Below are 20,971 nucleotides of genomic sequence, written 5' to 3' on the forward strand. Positions count from 1 at the left end.
TCTAACCTGACTCTTCTTGTGTAGATCACTTTGTGAGCTGTAATAGGAGACCATTCAGCACACCTACTGCAGATGGGGTCTCTTCTACTGCTTTTTTAGCTTAAGAGTTCTTGGACTATCGAGTTCTGCATCGTTAGTTTGTATAATCTTATGAGGTTCAAAAATTACTTTGAAAGATTGATTTCTGGATGGTTAGGTTTTCTTATGACCCCCATTTTGACTTCTAACCTTCATAAAAACAATCTTGGGAGAATAAGAGCTAGCCTGTTCAGAACTGTCTGTGCAAATCAAGAATATATTCAGTAACATTAAAACAAAGAAATAATACTTTCTGTGCAGGCTTTCTGATGAAAAGCTGAATATTTCTAAGGGTGAAATTGCCAGCAAATGCAATGTCATTTCTGCTCAAAGTGTTTGTTGGAAAAAGAAAAAAATAAAATAAAACCAGGGAAATCACAGTGTAAATGTCTGAGGGGTTGTCCAGTCTAGCGAGGAGAAGGCTCTGGGGAGAACTTAAAGCAGCCTTCCAGTACCTAAAGGGGGCTGCAGGAAAGCTGGGGAGGGACTCTTTGTCAGCGAGTGCAGTGTTAGGATGAGGGGTAACAGTTTTAAGCTAAAAGAGGGTAGGTTGGATTAGACATTAGGAAGAAATTCTTTACTATGTGGGTGGTGAGGCCCTGGCACAGGTTGCACAGAGCAGCTGTGGATGTCCCATCCCTGGCAGTGCCCAAGGCCAGGCTGGATGGGGCTTTGGGCAGCCTGGGCTGGCGGGAGGTATCCCTGCCCATGGCAGGGGGCTGGAGCCGGGGGGTCTTTGAGGTCTGTAATGCTTTGTTCAGCAGGGTTGCTAAGAGACATTCCAAGAGAGAAATAGTGGTGAAACAAGATGATGACACATCTAATATTGAATTACATATGTCTTTTATTTGTTTACCTTTGTACCCTGCCCAGCACAAATAGATGCTTATTGTTTCTCAAATTACACTGGTTCCAAAGTCAGGGATACTCTCACTGCTTTGACTCACAGCAGTACAATTAGTTACTTGATCTAGGTTCACTAAGATTTGTTTCCCACCATGAGCTGGTAAAAGTAAGTAATGCAAAAATCCCATTGTAATGAACACATTTATAAATGCAAGGGCACATCCAGAAGATTTTTATTTGCAGTTTGAAATCCCAGAATTTATAGAGTCTGTCTTAGTTACTATTGTGGATAGGGAGGGGAAAAAAAAAACAACAGTGAACTCTATTAAAAAGATTGATGCATGGCTGGGAAAGCTCTTGACAATCAGGATTTCTCTCGGAAAGGTTGCTTAACATATGCATAGCAAAAGAAATGCTGGGGAAGGAAGTAAATTTTCTTATAAATTTTTGAAGTACTTTGTACCTAGGAAAATAATGAAATGATTGAAACACAAATTCTATGTTGCAATAAAAATATCCATGTTTAAAAAGCTAGAGTTCATTCTGGGAAGCAGAAGCAAAATATTTCCTAGGTATTTCAGCTATAGGTAGGCTGTATCGCCATGATAGGCTGCATTTTCTGTGGCTTGAACGTACCAGTAAATGTCCTTTGGAAGAAGTCCCTTCTCTCTTCCACAAGCTGAAATGTACTTTACTGGATGAGAAGCTTTACTACATGAGGAAGTATTCCTCTTCCTCTTAGTTGTTTATACCTTTCAGGTAGGCTGCTATATTATTCTTCCTTTGCTGCAATGTAGCTCCATCTTGTATGCATTGTTCTCTTACATACATTAACATTCCTGATAATATTACTTCTGATTCTGTTTTCCTGTGGCAGGATCAACTACCCAAGACCTTACATTTATGGAGATATCTTTCTCTCTCTCTCTCTGTCATGCATTTGTTAGCATCTACCCTGTCTTTTATTATACAAATATTTTTAAGCTTTACTGATATTTTCAGATTTTCCTTTGTCCAGATAATTTTAACTTCAGAAGTGGGTGACTAAAAGTTGTGCATTTGGGTTTATAAGATATAGAAGGGACTTGGTTCAAACCATTCTGATTTTTATTTTTATTTTTATTTTTCATTTTTGTTCCTTCTCCTAATTTCAATAGGCAGCCCCCTAACTTTCAGGATGCATTTCTCAGCAGCACTAAATTACAGCTTTACAGTCCAAAACAGAATAGTTGTAACAGGCTACTTTTACATTTGGTTATATTCTGTTATTCTGTTTTATTTGCTTAAAATCCTGCAGCTTAAAATAATACCTGTAGTTGTGTACTTCAGAATTTTAGATCAGCTATGAAGTAAATTTTATGTGTTGTAAAGAGATGCAATGTGAGTCTGCTTGCATTAGGAACGGTAACAATGTCAGGAAACATTGGGAATACTTCCAGTCAGAAGTGTCCGTTAAGCATTTAGGCCTCCAAAGGCCTCTAGCCCTTGCTGTGCAGCAGTAGTGTCTGACACTGGGACCAATGTTCTCCAAAGTTCTGTGATCATCTTGGAAGTATTCTTGAAGACACCACAGACCAAAACTCCTTTGAATTATGTTGATACTAATCACTTCCTGATAGTTTATGCTACACTATGGATGGTAAAAGATTGAAATACCTTGACTTACTTGTTGATGCCTCATATCTAGGGGCTATGCTCAGAAGGGTGGATTGGCTAGTTGGTTTGTGGCAACAAGGGCTAGCCAGCTACTCCTCCAACGTATCTCCTATCTGCCAGCCTCTCTACCATCCAGGAAGACAGAGATGCCACTGGCTCAATCTGTATTTTAGACTGAAGTTGATCTTGATTTTGTCACTTAAAGTGAGTAGCCACCATCCCAGAATGTTTGCTTTCAAATTGTCATTATTTTCTTCAGGCCTGCTGTTTGCTTTGGTGAATGTATGGCTTTAAAGGAGGTGATCTGACAGCCACCTTTATTTTGTGATATTTTTTTCAGCAGGGTTGCTTAGAGATATTCCAAGAGACAAATGGTGATGAAATTAAATGATGGCTCGTCTAATATTCAATTACATATATGTCTTTCATTTGTTCACCTTGGCACCCTGCCCAGCACAAATAGATGCTTATTGTTCCTTAAATAAATTACACTGGTTCCAAACTGCTCTGCAGTTAGGCACTTACAAGAGTTCTGGGTTTATTTGCTGGCACAGGCTGTTGTAAAGATACTCAACCTTCTGTGTTTTGGCTTCTGGTACACTCATTACCTTGAAAAGTAATTATGCAAATATCACACGGCGTTAAGTTCAGGCAGGCTTTTATTTATTTATAAACACCTCAAAATTTCAATTTAAGGGCACGCAACTGAAAAATGTCTGCACAGGGTGAGAGATGGTGCTGCCTCCCCACCGATTGCTGCAATTCAGCAGCAAGCGGTAGATAAGCAATGCTGTCCCATTCTTTGCCTTGCCTGCTTATTGAAAGAAGAAGTGCAGTAAATTGGGCTGTAGACATCTAGTCATCGTGGGATTTGGCTGTGCTTATAACAGGCAGGCACTGAACTGTATGTGAAGAACTTAATGCATTTTTTTTCTTCTCATGAAAATAAAAAGGCAACCCTGGAGAAAAATGAGCTGAGATAGAGATGTTTGAAAGGTAATGTGTTTGAAAAGAAACATAGGTTTCCAGCACCCCCACAATAATTAATAAAAACCTTAAAGCTTGCAGGGTGGGACTGATTCTGATCTCTTGGTGATATTGATAAGATGTTGCCCTATACAATTGATCAGAGTCACTGTTTCCTTGAAATAGGAATTGAAGCTTTGCAGAGAAATGTGTACTGCAAATTGCATCTCTTAAGAACTGCTGGGTACGAAAGGCTGCTATTGCCAATGGGTGCAAAGGGATTTTATACAGTTGATCCAAACTGCAATCTTATTCATCTACAGAGAAATATACCAAAAGGAATGCCAGATGGGTGATCTTCTGGGGTTCTACAGACCATCAGTAAAAACTCACATGTCCTTGAAATAGGTGTAAAATCTCACTGTCTGGGGAAGGGTTCTAAAGAGCCATGAGTATTGAAGGAATAATTAGGTTTTACTATCAGGAGAGCTCAAATGTTTAGATTTCTGCAAAAATCAAGCAGAATTTTTTAGACTGTGGGTGCTATTCACGTATGAAGATAAGGCCCCTTTTAAAGTGTTCAGAATAAGCTTCTTAAAGTCAGGTACTCCTATTATTGTTTGAAATATATTTGAAAACTATTTCATAATATGTTTGAAAATGCAATCCTCTTTTACCTTTAATGGCTTTTGCCCCTATGTAGTGACTTCATCCAAAGAAAAGTATGCTGTCAAGGAAAGACTGCACAGGGATCCTGGCAAGAACATACGTGTCACTTGAAGCATCACTAACAGCTCGGTGGCTAGCACAAGACAGAGAACTAGGTGTTCTCAGAGTTCAGATTTTGGTTATGTAGCTGATGTTGTTCCCTTTTTTTTCAACCTCTTCCTTTAGCATGTTACCGGTCCATAAAGTGGATAGAATGTTACTACCTTGCAGGAATTATGTGAAGCTGAAACGGAGCTTCAGAAATGAGAGGTGCAATAGAAAAAATATATATTAATAATAAATATACCTAAGTTTTCTTATTTGCCTTAAGGAAAGAAGCAGAAGGTCCAGAAATTCCTGGGTAGTATCCATAATGTGTAATTTTCCATAAAGGGTTTCTTCATTCCATGCTGAAGATGAGACACAAACGTAGATGCACAGCAGGGACTTAAAAGAGCTAGTAATGGCCCTAATCCTATTTACTATGCCAAGTAAATGCCTTACTTGAAAGGACTGGAAAGGTAGTTATAAATGTATTTAAATACTTATATGTATGTGTGTATAAAAATATGTATGGAGTGAAATGTGTGTAGATACACATACCTGGGTGGTATGGCTGAAGTTAAAGGGACCATGGAAGATCATACCTGCACAAATTAGGACATTGAGTATTACTCTTGATCATTTGAACACAAGGATTTGCTGTGGATCCAGTAACTCCTGCTCAGTGAACTCCTGCTGTGACTTCTCATTTTACATGCAGTTACTTTAAATAAATTGACACTCTGTGTCTCACACAGGTGACCTTCACAGCAGTCAGGTAAACCTGGCTATCATTAAGTAAGTGCATAATGTTACAAAGTTCTGTCTGCCCTCATTTTTGTGTTTGTCCTGCCTGTTGCATACTTCATTATATGTATGTATGCACATTATACTTCAGCTGAGTAAGGCTGAGACCAAAAATGTGTATATACAGAGTAACTAGTTCTGCACTTTAAAAATATGCAAAACCTGATACAGGCTCCTGCAGCTCTCTGTTAACTGGTATTTGAGTGGTCTCGGAGGTAATAATGGTTGGAATGTTACCTTACAATGCAAATATCTCATTTATTTCCTCTGAAGCTGTGAAAGTTCCTCAAGTAGACTAATGGGTTTTATACTATATTTTTATGCATGGCATAGCTTTTTTCTTAGGCCTCGCTGTTACATCTGGAAAAAGAAAAGATAATGAAAAGGCTGTATTTTTTTATTTTTATTTGCCAGAAAGCAATAATAGTCTGAACAGTTCACTCTTAGATCTCTGGCTGCTGACTTGAGTGAGAAAGGGGGCATTACATAAGAAAGCATTCACATTTTCCAGTTCAACAACAATAGCAACAGAAAGAATCCTGCCTTCATTCGTTGTCTATCATTTCGGTGTATGCAGAGCACCCTGCATACTCTTCTGAATCCCCCATCTGTCTTGAATTATTCTGTGTTCATCTGAAGTGGTTATCTGCAAGTAGAATGTATTAAAGTACAGATTTTGTTATTTTGGGAATCAGATTTAATTAGTGTCTGTTTTCAAAAGAACTTGCCACTTACATGTATATTTTCAAAGCGGCCAAGAGCCCATTTTATCCATGTTAAACTTTGGAAAGTCTAAATACTTATTTCGGAGGCAAAATAGAAATTGAACTCTTCTAAATATCTCATATCAAAAATGAGCAATTATCTAATGGCTTGCATTGTAACTAATACAAATACAGCAGTACAGTGATTAATACAAAATATTAGGTTTTGACAAGCTTTTCATTTAGGGAAGGTGTTTCAGATATGACCGCAGGGTTTAGAAGCCCACATCCTATTGAAAGTAATTTTTCATTTGGCTTCCAAAGTGATTTTGAAAAAGTCTCCTTCCAACAGTTTCATTGACAAGAATCTGATGAAGATTTAAAAGTGCCTAAGTACCATCAACATTATCTCTGTTTCTGTGGTTGACAGTCCCAAGAGACAAGTTAAGGAATGTGAATTCTATCGGCATTCATGTCAGGTTACAGGGCAGCTGCAGGCTTCTGCTGTCATTGAGAAGGGGTGGGTATGTAGAGGAGCTCTTCCAAGAGTGGCAATACTGGCAGCAGCAGAAGCAGCAGATGTAGAGTTCCAGCATTTACCCTTCATGGTTTTCTAACTGCCTCCTTCATGCTTTTCATTTGTTCTCCCATGGCAGAAGCAGCTAAATCCTTCATTACTGAAGCAACAAATTTTTGCCTACTCTGTTGAGACATCTCCAGGGAGCCATGGATTTCGTCATTAGAGGACTCCACTTGCTTTATGGTACAGATCTGCATGGTTTGCTAGGGCAGTTAATGCAGCAGTTCCATTCACAAGTAAACCTGCAGTTCCTGTCATTCATCTTCCACAACCTCAACATATACTCAAAAATCACAGAATCATAGAATATCCCAAGTTGGAAGGGACCCATAAGGATCATCGAGTCCAACTCCTGAAAAAAAATCCACTATATTGTTCATTCCCTTAGACAGGGAGATGTAGTGGAATTCCATTCATTGACGTCTAAACTAGGATCCAGTTGCCCAGATAATGAACATCTTGTGCCAGTTCAAGGGTGACCTGCCTTCCTAGCTGCTACCTCTGAAGTGCATCTTCCAAGACGCATGCCATCTGTCAGTCCCATGCAGTTGTTATATACCTTTAGACACTTTCTGTGGCATTACGAGCTTATGTTGAGTCAACTGTATTGAACTTTTCTTAGGGAAAGGGGTTGTGCCTTATAAATTCATACAGGTATATATGGTGTTTTCAGTGTTTTAAGTATAGGAGTGGAGCAGTCCAGGAAGGTACTATTTATCATTAGAACTTGCCAAGTGAGTAGGATGTCTGAATGCTATTTCGAAGCTGAGATTTTGTTCTCTAAATGTGACAAAGAACAAGAGGCCTGGAAGGTGCAATGCACTTGGTGCAATGAATATAAGAAAAGGTCTGTGAAATGTATTTGGAACCTAAGAATGGCACCTACCCTTCTCATGGAATACATCTGCATTTTATGCACTACAGCGCGGCAGTACACCCTTTACTGAAAGCTTGTCAAGGAAAAAGCATGAATTATGTATTTTTTTCTGCAATCTATGAAAAACTAAACATGACTTGAGCAAGAGACTTGGGATGCCCAAAGGATGTTAAATTTAGTTCATTAAATGTCTCAACTTTTGACACCTTTTTGAAAACCTTCCTATTCCTTTTAACTTTTATCTTTTCAAAACTTTTCTTCCTCTTCTAAAACCACAGTAAAGGAGACTTATGGCCAAAGGTGTCAAAGAATATTCTTAAATTTGTTTGCTTCCTCTCTCCTCTCTCATTTAATTACTGCCTTTTTGTTCTACCTTGAAAGTTTTTGTGATCTGACTCTTCATATTCTTACCCTGTGTGTTCAGAGAGATTAGTACAAAGGCTGTCTCAGGCCTGAAGTAATATGAATATTACAATGACTCGGCTGATATAATCATAACACAGAATTCCTGCTAGGAAAAAAAAAAAAAAAGAGAGAGGAACATTCTACATAGGACAAGCAATTGCAAACTGAGCTAGAAAGAACATGTGGAAAAATCCAGTGTAACTTATTAGCATCACTTACCTAAATAAGCGAATAGTAATCTTCTATTTAAGTAGTCTTCCTCATAAATAGATGGGGGAGAAGACAAGTCCTGAGGCAAGAAATTTAACACAACTCTCTAAAATATGTGAAGAATATACAGTACCTTACAGATTTCACTCCATTCTCCTTCACCACTTTTATTGACAGCACGGACTTTAAAAAGGTATTCTGTATTTGGATCAAGATTACATATCTCAAGGTTCTGCTGTTGTATTTTGCTTAACAGGCCATCTAGTTGTGTCTGGACAATGTTATCAGAACCAATGCCAACAACTTCATAAAACTCTACCTCAAAGAAATCTACATCTTCTATTGGACAAGTCCAGTAAATCTGTGAAGAGAAAAAAAAAAATCTGTAGTGCATAATTATGTACTCTCTATTTTTGCTCATTTTCATTGTTACTTGTTTGGAAGGCTCCAGTTTGGCAAATTTTAATTTTTAAATGCCAAAACAGCTGAAATACCAACCATATCATGAAATATACGAGAAAGATATGCAATTTAGAGTCTTGGAAAATGCTAAGCTTCTTGCCGTGAATTTCATAGTACTCTCTTTTAACATGCTAAGGGTAATGCAAGCTGATGACAGTCAGTCAGTGCTTTTCAACGTGCACTTTGGATCTTATGCAATTGGCATCCTATTTTTGTTAACATCTCTAAAATGTATAATGAGAAAAATTACACAGACGTGATGTTGTCACATTGAAGGCCAAGACTGGGATCAAATGATTTGTTCTGATGTATAGATATTTAAATACAAACATAGTACATCTGTTTCTTTCTGCATTGGACCTTTCCATATAATATATTTATGACATATATAATAATATAACAAACTTACTGAATATGATAAAGTGCGAATCAATTTATCTCAAAAAGCAAGTTTGAAAAGCATTGCCCACTACTAATAACGTATTTGAACTGATATTGTAGTCAGACTCCTTAGGTATGGACTCTGAACCTCAGAGTGTGAAAACATAATGGTAATAGTTAATCTTTTGCATATATTTAGGATTTGTTAGTGTCTTACTTTGGCAGACCTTGGGTAGACAACAGTCTGGTATATAACAACGTGTCCTGGCACTGAGACTGATAATTTTTCTATAGGTTCTGGACTTGGAAGGTTAACAAACTGATATTTTCTTTCTTTTATTGGAGTTTCACAAGCTGCATCCCAAAATGCACACATGTTATTACTCTGTGTAGAATGATGGGGAAGCATAGAGCTTGGTCGTCTTCCAGGAGTGTTCTTAATCATCGTGCCTGATTCAAACACAGAATTTAAAGATGTGCTTTGGAGCAATGTTGCTTGTTTGTCTTTGTGAGTGCTTGAAACATGCCTTGGAAGCATTATTTCTGGGTTAAAAAAATAGGGGTTCTTTTCTGCCTTACTGTCTGATTGTTTTATTCCACTAAGAGATGGGACAAGCCCCTGTAAAATGGCAAAAAGTTCATCAAAGTTGAGTTGAAGTTTTCTTAAAGGATCTTCTCTGAGAAGTGGACTAGGATGGAAAATGGAAGGAATTGCGTCTTCTATTTCTTTCACCAAGCAGTGTGCAGATTGTAGAAACACAATTTGACTTTCCTCCTTAAGAGCCTCTTCAGCATACTGAATAAGGCCATCCATATATGAGAGCTGACTGGATGTATAGTTTACATATTCTGAAATTTCTTTCTGTTTTTTAAGTTCAATGTTCTCAAGCAACTCCATCATCTCTTTTTCTTGTTCATGAAGAACCATACGTAATTTTAAGAATCCATTTCTGATCTCCTTCCTTTTGGCATCCTTGTAGGTCTGGAAATTATTTTTTAACAGGATAACTTCCATTAGATCATTATCAACCCCTTGGCGTGCTGTAAAAAAAAACTCAGGTCAGTATTTCCAACTTCATATTAAAATGTACAGATTACTAGAGTCAGAATGATAGGTTGTAGTTTAAAAAAATTTCAGGTTTGGTAGAACATGTCACAAGTGAGAATTTTACTAATTTGCTGTCATCTCTGTTGCTAGTGAGTCCTGAGGGAAGTTGTTTGGGTTCAAATGTTCACGTTTGAGTGGATAAAGTTAGGCAGCTCATTGCTACTTTATTATTATTCCCTCATTTACTCAAATTTATCTCCCCTCAAATAGGCGTCATGATTTTACTCCATTACGTGGGAAATCCTGAAACTTGTAGCTCTATATTATTTTTGGAAATTCATTATGTCAGTATCAAGTTACAATAATGGTACCAAATGCACCTCTGTATAGCCCTGGGTATGACTGTGGCTGACAGTACTTTTCTCTGATGGCCATTATGTGAAGGTGTCATTTAATCTTCTGTCACAAAAATTGAGAATTGTGAAAGAACAGAATCAAAAATACCAGAGGCTGATAGTAAATTTTGTTAGAATGCGGTAATGTTTTGAAATAATGTCACATTACAAAATCCTGTACAAATATTTTATTTTCTCTATTTTGAAATTGAGAATATAAAATTTCCAGCTGTTTCTCATTGCATGAGGTTTACTTCTACTTTTCTGAACATTATTTGCCATGCAATTTCATTTTGTCCGCAACATTTGTGATGTTATATGCAAAGATCAAAATAACTAAAAGAAAATCCTAAATTCCTAAAACCCCAGTCTCTGTTCAGCCCCTTAGTTGCTATGGATGAAGTGTTAGATAAAAGAAGTGACACTGATGGGCTACCTGAGACAAATGTGGCCATCTTGCCTCTTAGTCTACATAGACATAAGCATAAAACTGACTGAAGAGAGACAATTCATAATTTGTCTGCAGGGAAGGAAGTTCCTCTTCAAACATGTAAAACTCAGAACATTTAATATTTAAAAATAATTTGCAGATATATTTGGTGTTTATTTTACTCTGGGTCTCGCAGCATGGAATGGAGTTTCCCATACCTAGATGCACATTTCTGTTCCTGTCTCACACAGATCCTTCATTCCCTAGTAGTTGAGAGTTGTCTCACAATGCCACACAATTACGGGTTTGTTCCTTTTGTGTTTCCACAGTGGGAACATGCCACCTTTATGACTCTTGTGCTGTGTAGAGAATCAATGTGGCTTATCAAGCTTATGTGCAAGCTGCCTTCCTGAGGGGGCGTGGGGAAGGGTGAGAAGCAGCACGAATACAAACCTCGTTTAAATTTTACAATTGTGCTGGAGAGGGAAGCGGCCTCTTTTGAACATGCAACTGCCAAGGGAATAGTCTCGTGATCGTTGTGCAGTGAGTTCTTGCAGAACCCACAGATCAGTTTGTGGTCGTCCAGACAGTATTCGGAGAGGTGTGAGTTGCAGTGTAGCAGGCAGGGCCACTGTTCATTATCTTCTTGGTGTGCTTTGGTGAAAATGTGGTCTTGAGCACCATTCTCACTATGGTATAAATGCAGACATTCATTGCACATGTTAATTCCGCATGTTTTGCATCTTTTGGTTGCCATTCTTCTTCTCTTCCTGCAGATTTCACAGTGGACTGGTCTTTCACTGTGGTCAAATCTCCACCTCAGAATGCCATGTCTGCGCATGTATTTCTTGGCTAGTTTTGCTCTGAGGTAATTCTTCCTCAGCTGAATTTTATTAGTGTAGGGGAGACAATGTGCTTTACTACATACTGGGCATACAATGATATAAAAGTTGTCTGTTGCTTCAGCTTTGGTCTTGCTTTTAGTTATACACTTCTCACAAATGCAGTGATTGCATGGCAGCATAAATGGCTGGAGAAACAACTGCTTACACAGCGGACAGGCAAGCTGGTCACGGAAGGCATGGTTAGAGGCATTCCTTTCTGGTATATTGACAAATGCGTTATTCCTAGTTCTAAATCTTGACATGACATCTTTTGACCTAAATAAAATCAAACAGGAAAAAACAAAGCAACAAAAATATGACATCTGAATGTTAGGGTACCATCTGAGAAACAAAATGGATAGCATAAGTAGTTCTGCTTTGCATGCCAAAAATCCTTCTATTCCTACTGGATATTTTATTTAAACAATTGGGTTAACATTTAAGAATCCATTTTCTTTTCATCTTCATAACTATTTCACTATATTTTGAATGCTGTCGCCAACAATGGGGAAAACCAGACATCTTAGTCGCTGCAGGTCTGTCTAAATTTGTTGAGTTATTGCTGGTGGACTGTTTGTATATATATAGCTTGGTTTACTATAAACTGAAATGTATTTTGTCTCCTTTTCTTGTCTGATTAATTTTAAAAATGAAAACAACAAATACCTAGAATGAAGAAAAAAAATTTCTGCAATTCATATGAAACACTTTGTTTTGTTTCAGAGGGTGTTGGTTTCTTTTACAACTTCTGTAAGATTTTTAGAATGTTTTATTTTTAATGAAAACTCTAGACAATAAATGTCAAAATGTTTCAAATGGAATATTTCATCGAGAAAGTAGCATGACTAAGCATTTCACCACTTCTAAAATACTATTAAGGGCATTTCTGCTTAGTATAACAACCCACATTTACATACGATCATCCTAATTTTCAGTCATTTAAAAAAATCACTCATTTATGAATTATTTTTGATTTTTAGAATGAATTAACATTTTTCTTAGTTTTAGTAGCAGCCTTATCATTGATTCTTTTATATTAATTGCCAAAACTTTCAGATGTGGATAATTTTATTTAAATGATTCTAATTATTTTAGAAAAGGACTGATTTTTCAGGATATGCTAATCGCTTTTTCTCTTCAAATCTTGGTTGTCCTAACCTGCCTCTCAGCCTGTGGACATTATTGTAAAAATACAGCATTACTTTATGATGGCTCTTTTACTGTTTGCTAGATCTTTGGTGTGAGCACCATTATTCAGGATGGACCCCTGGTTCTAAGACACTCTGGCTTTCTGCTGTGTCTGAATGTAGCATACATGTTGCTATTACTTTCCTTCTGACCTTTTCTTCCCAGATGTTCAACCATGCTATCTGTTCTTCTCGGCACTCTAACAACAACAGGGAGAGGGAGAAAAAAAATAGTAAACTAAAGAGAATAGAATTTCTTGTTGATATGAGGATTCCTTCTGATCTCTCAGAAGTTTACTTAGGTAGGAATGCACTGTGCATTTCCAGAGGTCGGTTCTTCTCTGTCTGCTATTCTTCTAATCTAGTGTTCTTTTGTCAATTGTCCTTCCCCCCCAGAATACCTTTTTTGTTGAGTGCTCTCTAGCTTAGCATTTCTGTATTTAATAATCAGCCCCTCCCTTCTGATTTTATCTTCTAATATTACTATGCCCTCTTTCCGTTCTCTGTGCGACATTTCTTGAGCTTTTATAATTGTCTTTTTTTTTGTCTTACTCTGATTACAACTGCTTCCTTCCCTTGCCAGTTAACTGCAGTTTTAATACTGTTTGTTTTAATCCATTTTTTCCTGTGTTCTTGTCTTGAAGCCCCATGCTGATAACATATTCATTTTTTCCTCCTTGTTTTAAGGTTCCCTGTATATCTTCCTTCTTGTCCCTACATAGATTTTCACTCTGTGGGAAGTATAGTGGTGTTCTGGAGTAGTCTTTGCCCCAGTTAATGGCAAGCATAACATTTCACTAATATCAAGATAAAACTACATTTTCTGTTTGTAAATAGAAAGATATCCTGTGTTTATTTGGAATTGCTCCAATGAACCAATGTGTCTTATGTTCCTAAATGGAAACCAGAAAAACAAAACTCCAAGAAATTAAGAGCTCATGACTCCACTTACTGAACAGTTGCTGATGATCTTGACTGTTCGTAGATGGGGTTTCTGCAGCATTTGCTTGCATAGTACTGACATGCTGAATTCTCTCCACCGTAGCAGCAGCATTTGCAGTCTGGGTTATTTGAACAAGAGCAGCAGCACCACCAGCAATTTGCGTGCTCTGCACATGAGCAGTGGCAGCACTGATAAGGTTTGTCTTCTTCATATGGACATGGGAAACAGGTGCAGTTCTGCTCGCTGGTAAATAGGAAGCGCCAACATAAGCAGCATTCTTTCTTTCTGCTGTGGCAAGTCAGGTAAAAGCAATTTGAGAAGCATGGGCAAATTGAAAAGGTACATCCATTTTCATCCATCCCTTTATCAGACACTTGGAAAAAAATCCATTGACCCTTTAAGCTTCTCTGCAAACTACAGCAATAGAGCTCCAAAAAGGCACAAGCTATGTCAGGGTGGGTCAGGGTCTGTGCTGTGGCAACACACGTCATTCTACATGGAAGCTGATGTCACAGTGACATTCAAATAAGGGCACACACAGAATTTTATACACATGTACCTGATATGCTGTATGTAGCTATCTAATAGTTTTTCTGAAATTTAGCAATTCAATATTTGTTAATAGGTTAATCTATAATTGGGGATTACTAAAATGGTCTTGGCATAGTTTATTGTAACCGCTCCTTTAAGCCTTTTTCCTCAAAGTCTGTTCTAATTTTTAATTAATTGAGAGCCCTACAGACCACAATGTCTGTGTCATTTTATGCGACCAACTGCATGATGAGCTGTAATGGGTTCTTTGAAATGGTTGTAGTCTATTGTATCAATCAAATTTTCATTCAGAAGCTTTAGACCTGTGTGCTGAACAGCTTTCCACAGTATAACTTAGACCTTTAGTGGATGGTATTTATGCCACTTGTCTTTCTAGTTTAATCAACTGTAAGGCTTTTTTATTGTGCATAGTTAATTTTGGGAGATCAATAAGCATTTGCATCAATAAGTAGAATAAATGTTTATCTGCTTTTCTTTTGCAAAATGTTCATGATGGCTAGGTGTGCAGTAAGGAGAGAAAAAAGTATTAGTCCTGTGTACCATGTGCTAATACCTAGACAGACTTTTCCGTTTTGACATAATGCAGAGGTTAGATAGCAACTTGTACACATTTTTAGCAACACATAACTTTTTCAAGGGTTCTCTGAGTTGTGCTTTTCTACTGAGTACTTGGACTTTGTCTGCACTGCCCCATGTAATTCCCCTAAACAGTCTTTATTGCTCCAGTTTTTGCTTTACCAAAACTACTTGCATTGACAGCCTCATTCCTGTGGTGCTCTGAGTATAGGTGGCTCTCTGTAACTCCGTGTGGACATGCAGCCAGTTCTAAGGTGGTCCCATTTCATGAATATGTTTATTCTCCTCTAACAGATATTGAAAGATCAAATCAGACTGGCTGCTAGAGAAACCAGATTAGATGCAGTAGCTGCAACCAAACAGTCAGACTTCTAATAGCGTTTGCAGACATGTTTCTCCATGTCCATGCCTATGTTGTGGTTTGATCTGATTGTCATTTTCATCATAGTTCTCATGATAACTAGTGTGTGATGTGTTTGACTTCATCAAAATAAGCCTGACCCTGAAAGCTTTGAGGATTTTTGGACACTTATGATGTGTGGCCATCACTCTAGCACTAAAGGGAAGCCAAGGAGAGATTTAAAAAGGGAGAAAGCAAGAGACCTTTGTTTCCCATATTCTTGTTTCACAGAAGAATGTAAAGTAAGCACTGTCTTGATGAATCTAGAAAATATAACCTCTGCTGCCTTCAAGTGCTCATTTAGATTAAGATGAGCTTGAGAGTCAGGGAGAAAAGGAAGAGGAAGTGTTAACTCCCTTAGAATGGGGACGGGAACACCTTTCATAAAAAAACATATAGTCCAACAGGATTCATTCTCTAAATGATACAGTTGTTATTTCAATACGTTGCAGTGATTTAAGAGATTAACTCACAGCAGCATGTGGAAATGTTGGGGGGGGAGGGGGGGAGGGAGAGAGGGGAGAGGAGGATAGATTTACAATAAAATATATAAGAAGCCTGATGTGGTACAGTCCAAAACTGACTCGTTCACTACTGAATTGCTTCTGAAAGCATTATTTCTGGCTAGCTGTGGTTTGCCAATAGCAACCAACCCTTTCTTCATAAGAAAAATCCCTGTTTCTAGCTCATTGTTTTCACCATCACTTTAGAGATAATCTGATTCATATATGTAGTCACTCCACTGGCTAGGTAATTCTAATGTACATTTAACAGTCATTCAAGTTCTCTTTGACCTCAAAAGTATTTTACATAATATACACTCCAAAAATTACAATCCTTAGTTCTGACTGAGAATGAGAAATATTGTATTTATGGAGCATATTATTTGAGGGAAAACTGATAATAAACAGTGCCACAGGAAAGGAGTCAGTAATGACATTTTGTGTATTTCTTCATTAGAAAGTTATCAGTGATCACATAGTCACAAAATTACTGCCAGCAACTTATAGCTAAGAACTATGCAGAATAAAAAAAAGAGGAAGATATATCACACTTAAATAAAATGGATATTTTTGAAGTATCAGGACCTGATAAAATTCATCCAAGGAATACAGAGGAATGCCTGAAATAGTCACAAGAGTTTTACAAGTTCTCCTTGGAGAACTCATAAAAGGCACTGGAGAAGATACTGGACCAGATGAAATTTAAGACTATGCTATTTAGGAGAAAATCTAAGAAACCTCATTTTGGATGAAATGCCTTTCCCACAGAATGAGGGCTTTCTAGTGCTTGCATGCCAAAGAAATCATAGTATTTCATGCCCTTTTACACAGATATGGAAGGGATTAAGCGAAAGGCTACAAAATGCTTTAGATGATCTATTTGTCATAGAAATTAAGAAACTACAGTAGCATACTGCTACTATGGTCTGCATGCACAGTCTTTCACAACTTATTCCTTATTCCTGTTCTGTGCAGCATTGTTGCTGTCACATGTCACTGTCACAATGTGAGTCCTGTAATTCTATGGAACAAATAAAAGTTGGGGCATTTCACAGAATGACTGTAAATAATAGGCTAGTATTAAGTCTCCCCTTTCCCAGCTGATTTGGCTCCAGCTCTCATGTGCTTCATCTGGTGACTGCACTCATTCCCTCAGCCTGATGTCCAGCTGAGCACTGCGTGTTAATATATAGATAGAAAGGTAACTAAATAGAAATATGTGTTAATAAATTGGCTATGAATAAAAGGAAAAACAACAACAGAATTCACTCTATCACATTGATTAAGGGAAGATGAAAAATGCAAGTGAGGCAGGTCAAGATAGGAAAAAAGTCTTTATGGATTTAGGCATGGGGAACTAAAGGTGTCCTAAGCAGAACATCCCTACAGATGGGGAAAGAGTGATGGGGAGTTCATTCACTCCTAAGAAACCATCTGACAAGGTTTACAATAAATGTAAAAGAAAAATAAAATAGGTGTTTTTTAAAGAACTTGTGAGGAGTAAAATAAATAAATAAAATAATAATAATAAATAATAATAATTAAAAAAAACTCCTGGCAAGGAAAACTACAAGTGTAAACACTTAATCTTTAATTGAAATCTGAAGACAGTGTTTGCTGCTTATATGCCCCTGCAGAGAAAATGGGGAATATGCATACCCACATGCACTGCAGAGGTGAAAAATCTTCTTGAGCAAATTTGATTCCTCCGTGTCTGGTCTTGCACTTGAATGAGTGCTTTTTATCAAAACTGGAACTATTACATCACCGACTGCTAACTTTCAGTTCTACTTTCAGGTTTTTGGTTGTTTACTTTCTACTTTTCTTGAGGTCTCCACACTTACAACATGCTTACCTCTTCTATGAGACTGTCAAAGAAACATTTGTGTCAGGATATGAGACTCATCTTTACCAGTTTTCTCATCAGTTGGAAGGTTCAGGATGCATAAGTCCAATGAATAGTATTTCACACTGGAAATCCTACTTTTTGTAGCCTAACAGACAGTTCCTTATGCTGTTTCTTCTTTCCCCGATTTAGTTTTTAGATATTTTTCTGGTGTTTTGGAAATGCATAGGACTCCTTTATAAAGAGTCTTCTCCTATCTTACATAACAGGAGTGAATAAAGTTTTCTATTGTTAAAGGTTTTCATTCAATTATTTAAGAGGGAGTGAGAGAAAGTAAATTCTTCTGCCTAAATGCTTAGGTTTCTATACCAACTATTTGAATTATTTCTTCCCTAAAGGTTTTTTTATTATTGTATTACAGTGGGGGACCTACATGCATCAGTGCTGTTGCTAAGTGAAAAATGATGCATCATTTACAGTCAGGCTTATTGTTTGAGGTAATTGTAAAGAAATTAACTGAAATTGCTGTCTCGTTGGCTGCAGAAAATCCCATGTAGTTAGTAGCTAGTGGACTCCATCTCTGCCTCAGTGCTTGATCCACAGATGATACGGACCTTTCAGTTTTGTGGTTGCTGTTGATTCTTGAAGATTTTAGCCTATAAATACATCAAATGTATAAGATGTTGTAAGTCATGCTATGCTCTAGCAGGATAGTTTACCACCAAGAAATAAAAACTTTGACTTCCATCTCACCTGTTGGTACATTCTAGGGACTATTTTATCAGAGCAAAATGGAACACTAGAGCATATCAATACTTACAAGGTTCATAGGTTGGGATCTAAAAGCTGAACTTCCATCACTTGGAAAATTACTTTGCTTGGAAGTAAACATCAAAGAACTGAGCGTGTTTTCTGAAAGACATTTTACTACTTCGTTTAAATAAATGTAGTGCTCTTTCATAGAAGTAATGGGAGGAATCCACTTTTCTTTAAATTAATTTGTAAGAATTTGCCTAAAGGCTTACACAGTGAACTTCAATCTATACTATATCCTCAAACTTGTAGCAGGCACTGCTTGTGATAACGTGTAAGAGTCGCTTAAATCATAGTTTGTTATTTTCTCCTCTCTTGTCTGTCTGAACAATTAAATTTTTAAAGTAGGAAAATGAATTTGCCATTTTCTAAATAAATGAATGATCAGTAGCATAAAGTCTGGCTTAAACAGGAACCTGTTCTGGTGCAAAAGGAGGTATTTCTGGAACATCTGGTAAATCACAAACACTGCATTGAATGATAATCGTGCATAAAACAAATTTACATTTGATTCTATGTTTGTTTTTTTCCATTTGATTCTTACATTGCAAGACCCCCTAGGACAGTTTTTCTGGACTGCCACCACTTTCCTACTGAAATGGCAATGTTGAAGGATATGGCTTCTTAGATGTGTTGACTCATTAAGATTACAACAATGGGATGAAATTGGGTTTAATTTGATCTCAGTACCATCTACAATACTTTACTAGGAGAGCAGTGACACTGAGTTGGAACAACTGATAGAGGAAAATGAGTAATAGGAAAGATTAGTCTTTTGTAAAGCTTTGTGAGTACAAAGAACAGTGTATAGCTGAGGCATTTAAAAAAAAAAAAAGGTATCGTAATAACAGCTGGATTATAAATGAAAAAAATGTGAGACAATGGTCTATCCTCTTACAGTTAGCTGCTCAGAAGTGCAAAATGAGCAACTGAAAAACAAACTACAGATTGATCCATCATTCCTTCTTTCTGTATCTTCTAGATGGGTAAGATCTGTATAGGACCAACACCACCCGCCCCTCCCAAACCAGCTCTCAGTCTTAAGTATTCAGTGATGAGGCTGGGGTGAAGGAAAGGTAACGCGATTTTCCCTATTTTGTAACAAAGTCGGACGAGAAGTACATAACTTATACAAGGTTATGTAAGCAGTCTGCAGCGGATCCTGGAATTCAAACCACCTTTACTCAGTGTCAGCCTAAAACCATAAACATAGGCTCTGGAGAGCTGCTACAAACCACAGCGTTTTATCAAGCAGAGGAGTAGGTGGGAGATTTTATTTTATTTTTTAATAGTAATTTCTTAAAAACAGGTAAGGAGAAATAGTTGACAGATCTTAGGCATTAACAGAAGACTTTGGCTTCCTTCTCTCACTTGATCGGTCTAGTACCTTAAGGGGAATGGAAGAGACTGAAACTATAACTGTGAACGGAGTTTTTTCCGCAACCTTTTACAAGTGGAGGCCCAATATTTCTGCATGTAAGGTCTTCTGTTTTCCTTTTTTGTTTGTTTGTTTGTTTTTGGTGGATATAACTTTAAAATAACATTAGCTCATTTGTAAATATGCTATAGTAACAGAAAAAAATGTTTTTTGAAATAGAGATGATATGAGCAATACTGGAACCATGTACTACTTAGATGTCTTCAACAACTGACATTTTCAAGGAACCTCATACCAGAGGCTTCTTTTGCATTATGATGCCTTGATTTATTTTATTGTAAGGATTTTGCAAACATTTCCATACCAAGAATGAAAAGCCTCCTTTTCTCTCTCCCTCTTTCTTTTCATTTGTGGCATAAATAGATTAACAGGCTCTACAGGACTTGGGAAGGAAAAGCTTAGAAGATTTATTGTTTAGGATACAATTTGTAGGAAATATTTTATCATGGTTCAAGTTCCAGTGAAAATCATGATAATGAAATAAATACTGCTTTTGTCTGGATCCTCAGCTTCCACATACAGTATTCTTTCATGTACGTTTGCTCATTTTGTAATTGTATAACAATGAATCATTATGTTTAATGAATAAGTTGCAGGACCCTCCTGCTCTCTCAGCTTCTGTCTGCAGTTTCGTTTCCCTGTTCTTAATTCCTTTTCTCTGTTACAATACTTCCATTTAATACATTATGACAAATTCTGATATTACTTTATTCCAATTAAGAGCAAAAAGATGAACTTCTGAAGCCACCAACTACTGCTTGTGTCAGACATCTTGGCACTTACGTCCTACCATAGGGAGGGACTATCCTCTAAGGAAGTGCAAGTAACTGTGAGGCGTAAACCACTTTGTTTTGCAAATGTATCTGTTACACGTAATCATTTGTATAACAAAAAAGTGTAGGGAGCCCATACATAGACTAGAATATTGTATGAACCTAGACTTAATTCAAAACTAAAAGTGAGTAAATGAAATTTGGATTGATTGCGAATTAACGAAAAAACACAGTTCTGAAGATCTTGCCAGTGGAGTGGGCGGTAGTGTCATATTTCATATTTGCGCTTGATGAATCACTGCAACCTTTTTCCATTCAGAAGTAATGCTAAGTTCAAAGACTTCAGTAACAGGTTATCTGATTGATAAATCCTTGCTGATGTAAAAACAAAAAAAACTATCCCTAAAACACTATCTGCACACTTTTAATATTACAGTGCAAATAAGTGAGATTAGAAGTCA

General features: G+C 37.2%; 1 protein-coding gene and 1 long non-coding RNA gene across 5 annotated transcripts in view; one reads left to right on the forward strand and one right to left on the reverse strand.

The window, feature by feature from the left end:
- Positions 1-20,971, forward strand: part of LOC121075153 — a 140,903-nt gene that overhangs the window by 53,965 nt on the left and 65,967 nt on the right. The window lies entirely within an intron of this gene.
- On the reverse strand, positions 5,494-14,115 carry TRIM42 (tripartite motif containing 42). Of its 2 annotated transcripts, none has more exons than XM_040568124.1 (5): positions 13,619-14,115; positions 11,049-11,755; positions 8,940-9,763; positions 8,199-8,240; positions 5,494-5,749 (listed from the first exon to the last, which is right to left on the reverse strand). In XM_040568124.1, the coding sequence occupies exons 1-5, from the start codon at positions 14,098-14,100 to the stop codon at positions 5,663-5,665; spliced, it is 2,142 nt and encodes a 713-aa protein (XP_040424058.1). In that variant the 5' UTR covers positions 14,101-14,115; the 3' UTR covers positions 5,494-5,662. The 2 variants fall into 2 exon arrangements, with proteins under 2 accessions (XP_040424058.1, XP_040424057.1); XM_040568123.1 differs by having other exon boundaries at positions 8,013-8,240.

This window comes from Cygnus olor, chromosome 9 (genome assembly GCF_009769625.2).
Source record: "Cygnus olor isolate bCygOlo1 chromosome 9, bCygOlo1.pri.v2, whole genome shotgun sequence".
Taxonomy (NCBI): Eukaryota; Metazoa; Chordata; class Aves; order Anseriformes; family Anatidae; genus Cygnus; species Cygnus olor.

Coding starts and splice junctions, on each gene's coding strand:
- TRIM42 (XM_040568123.1), bottom strand. CDS start 14,100: ATGACGTGTGTTGCCACAGCACAGACCCTGACCCACCCTGACATAGCT. Junction 11,756..13,618: donor AGATCATCAGCAACTGTTCA/GTAAGTGGAGTC, acceptor GATTTTATTTAG/GTCAAAAGATGTCATGTCAA. Junction 5,750..8,012: donor AATGGAGTGAAATCTGTAAG/GTACTGTATATT, acceptor TTCTACTTGCAG/ATAACCACTTCAGATGAACA.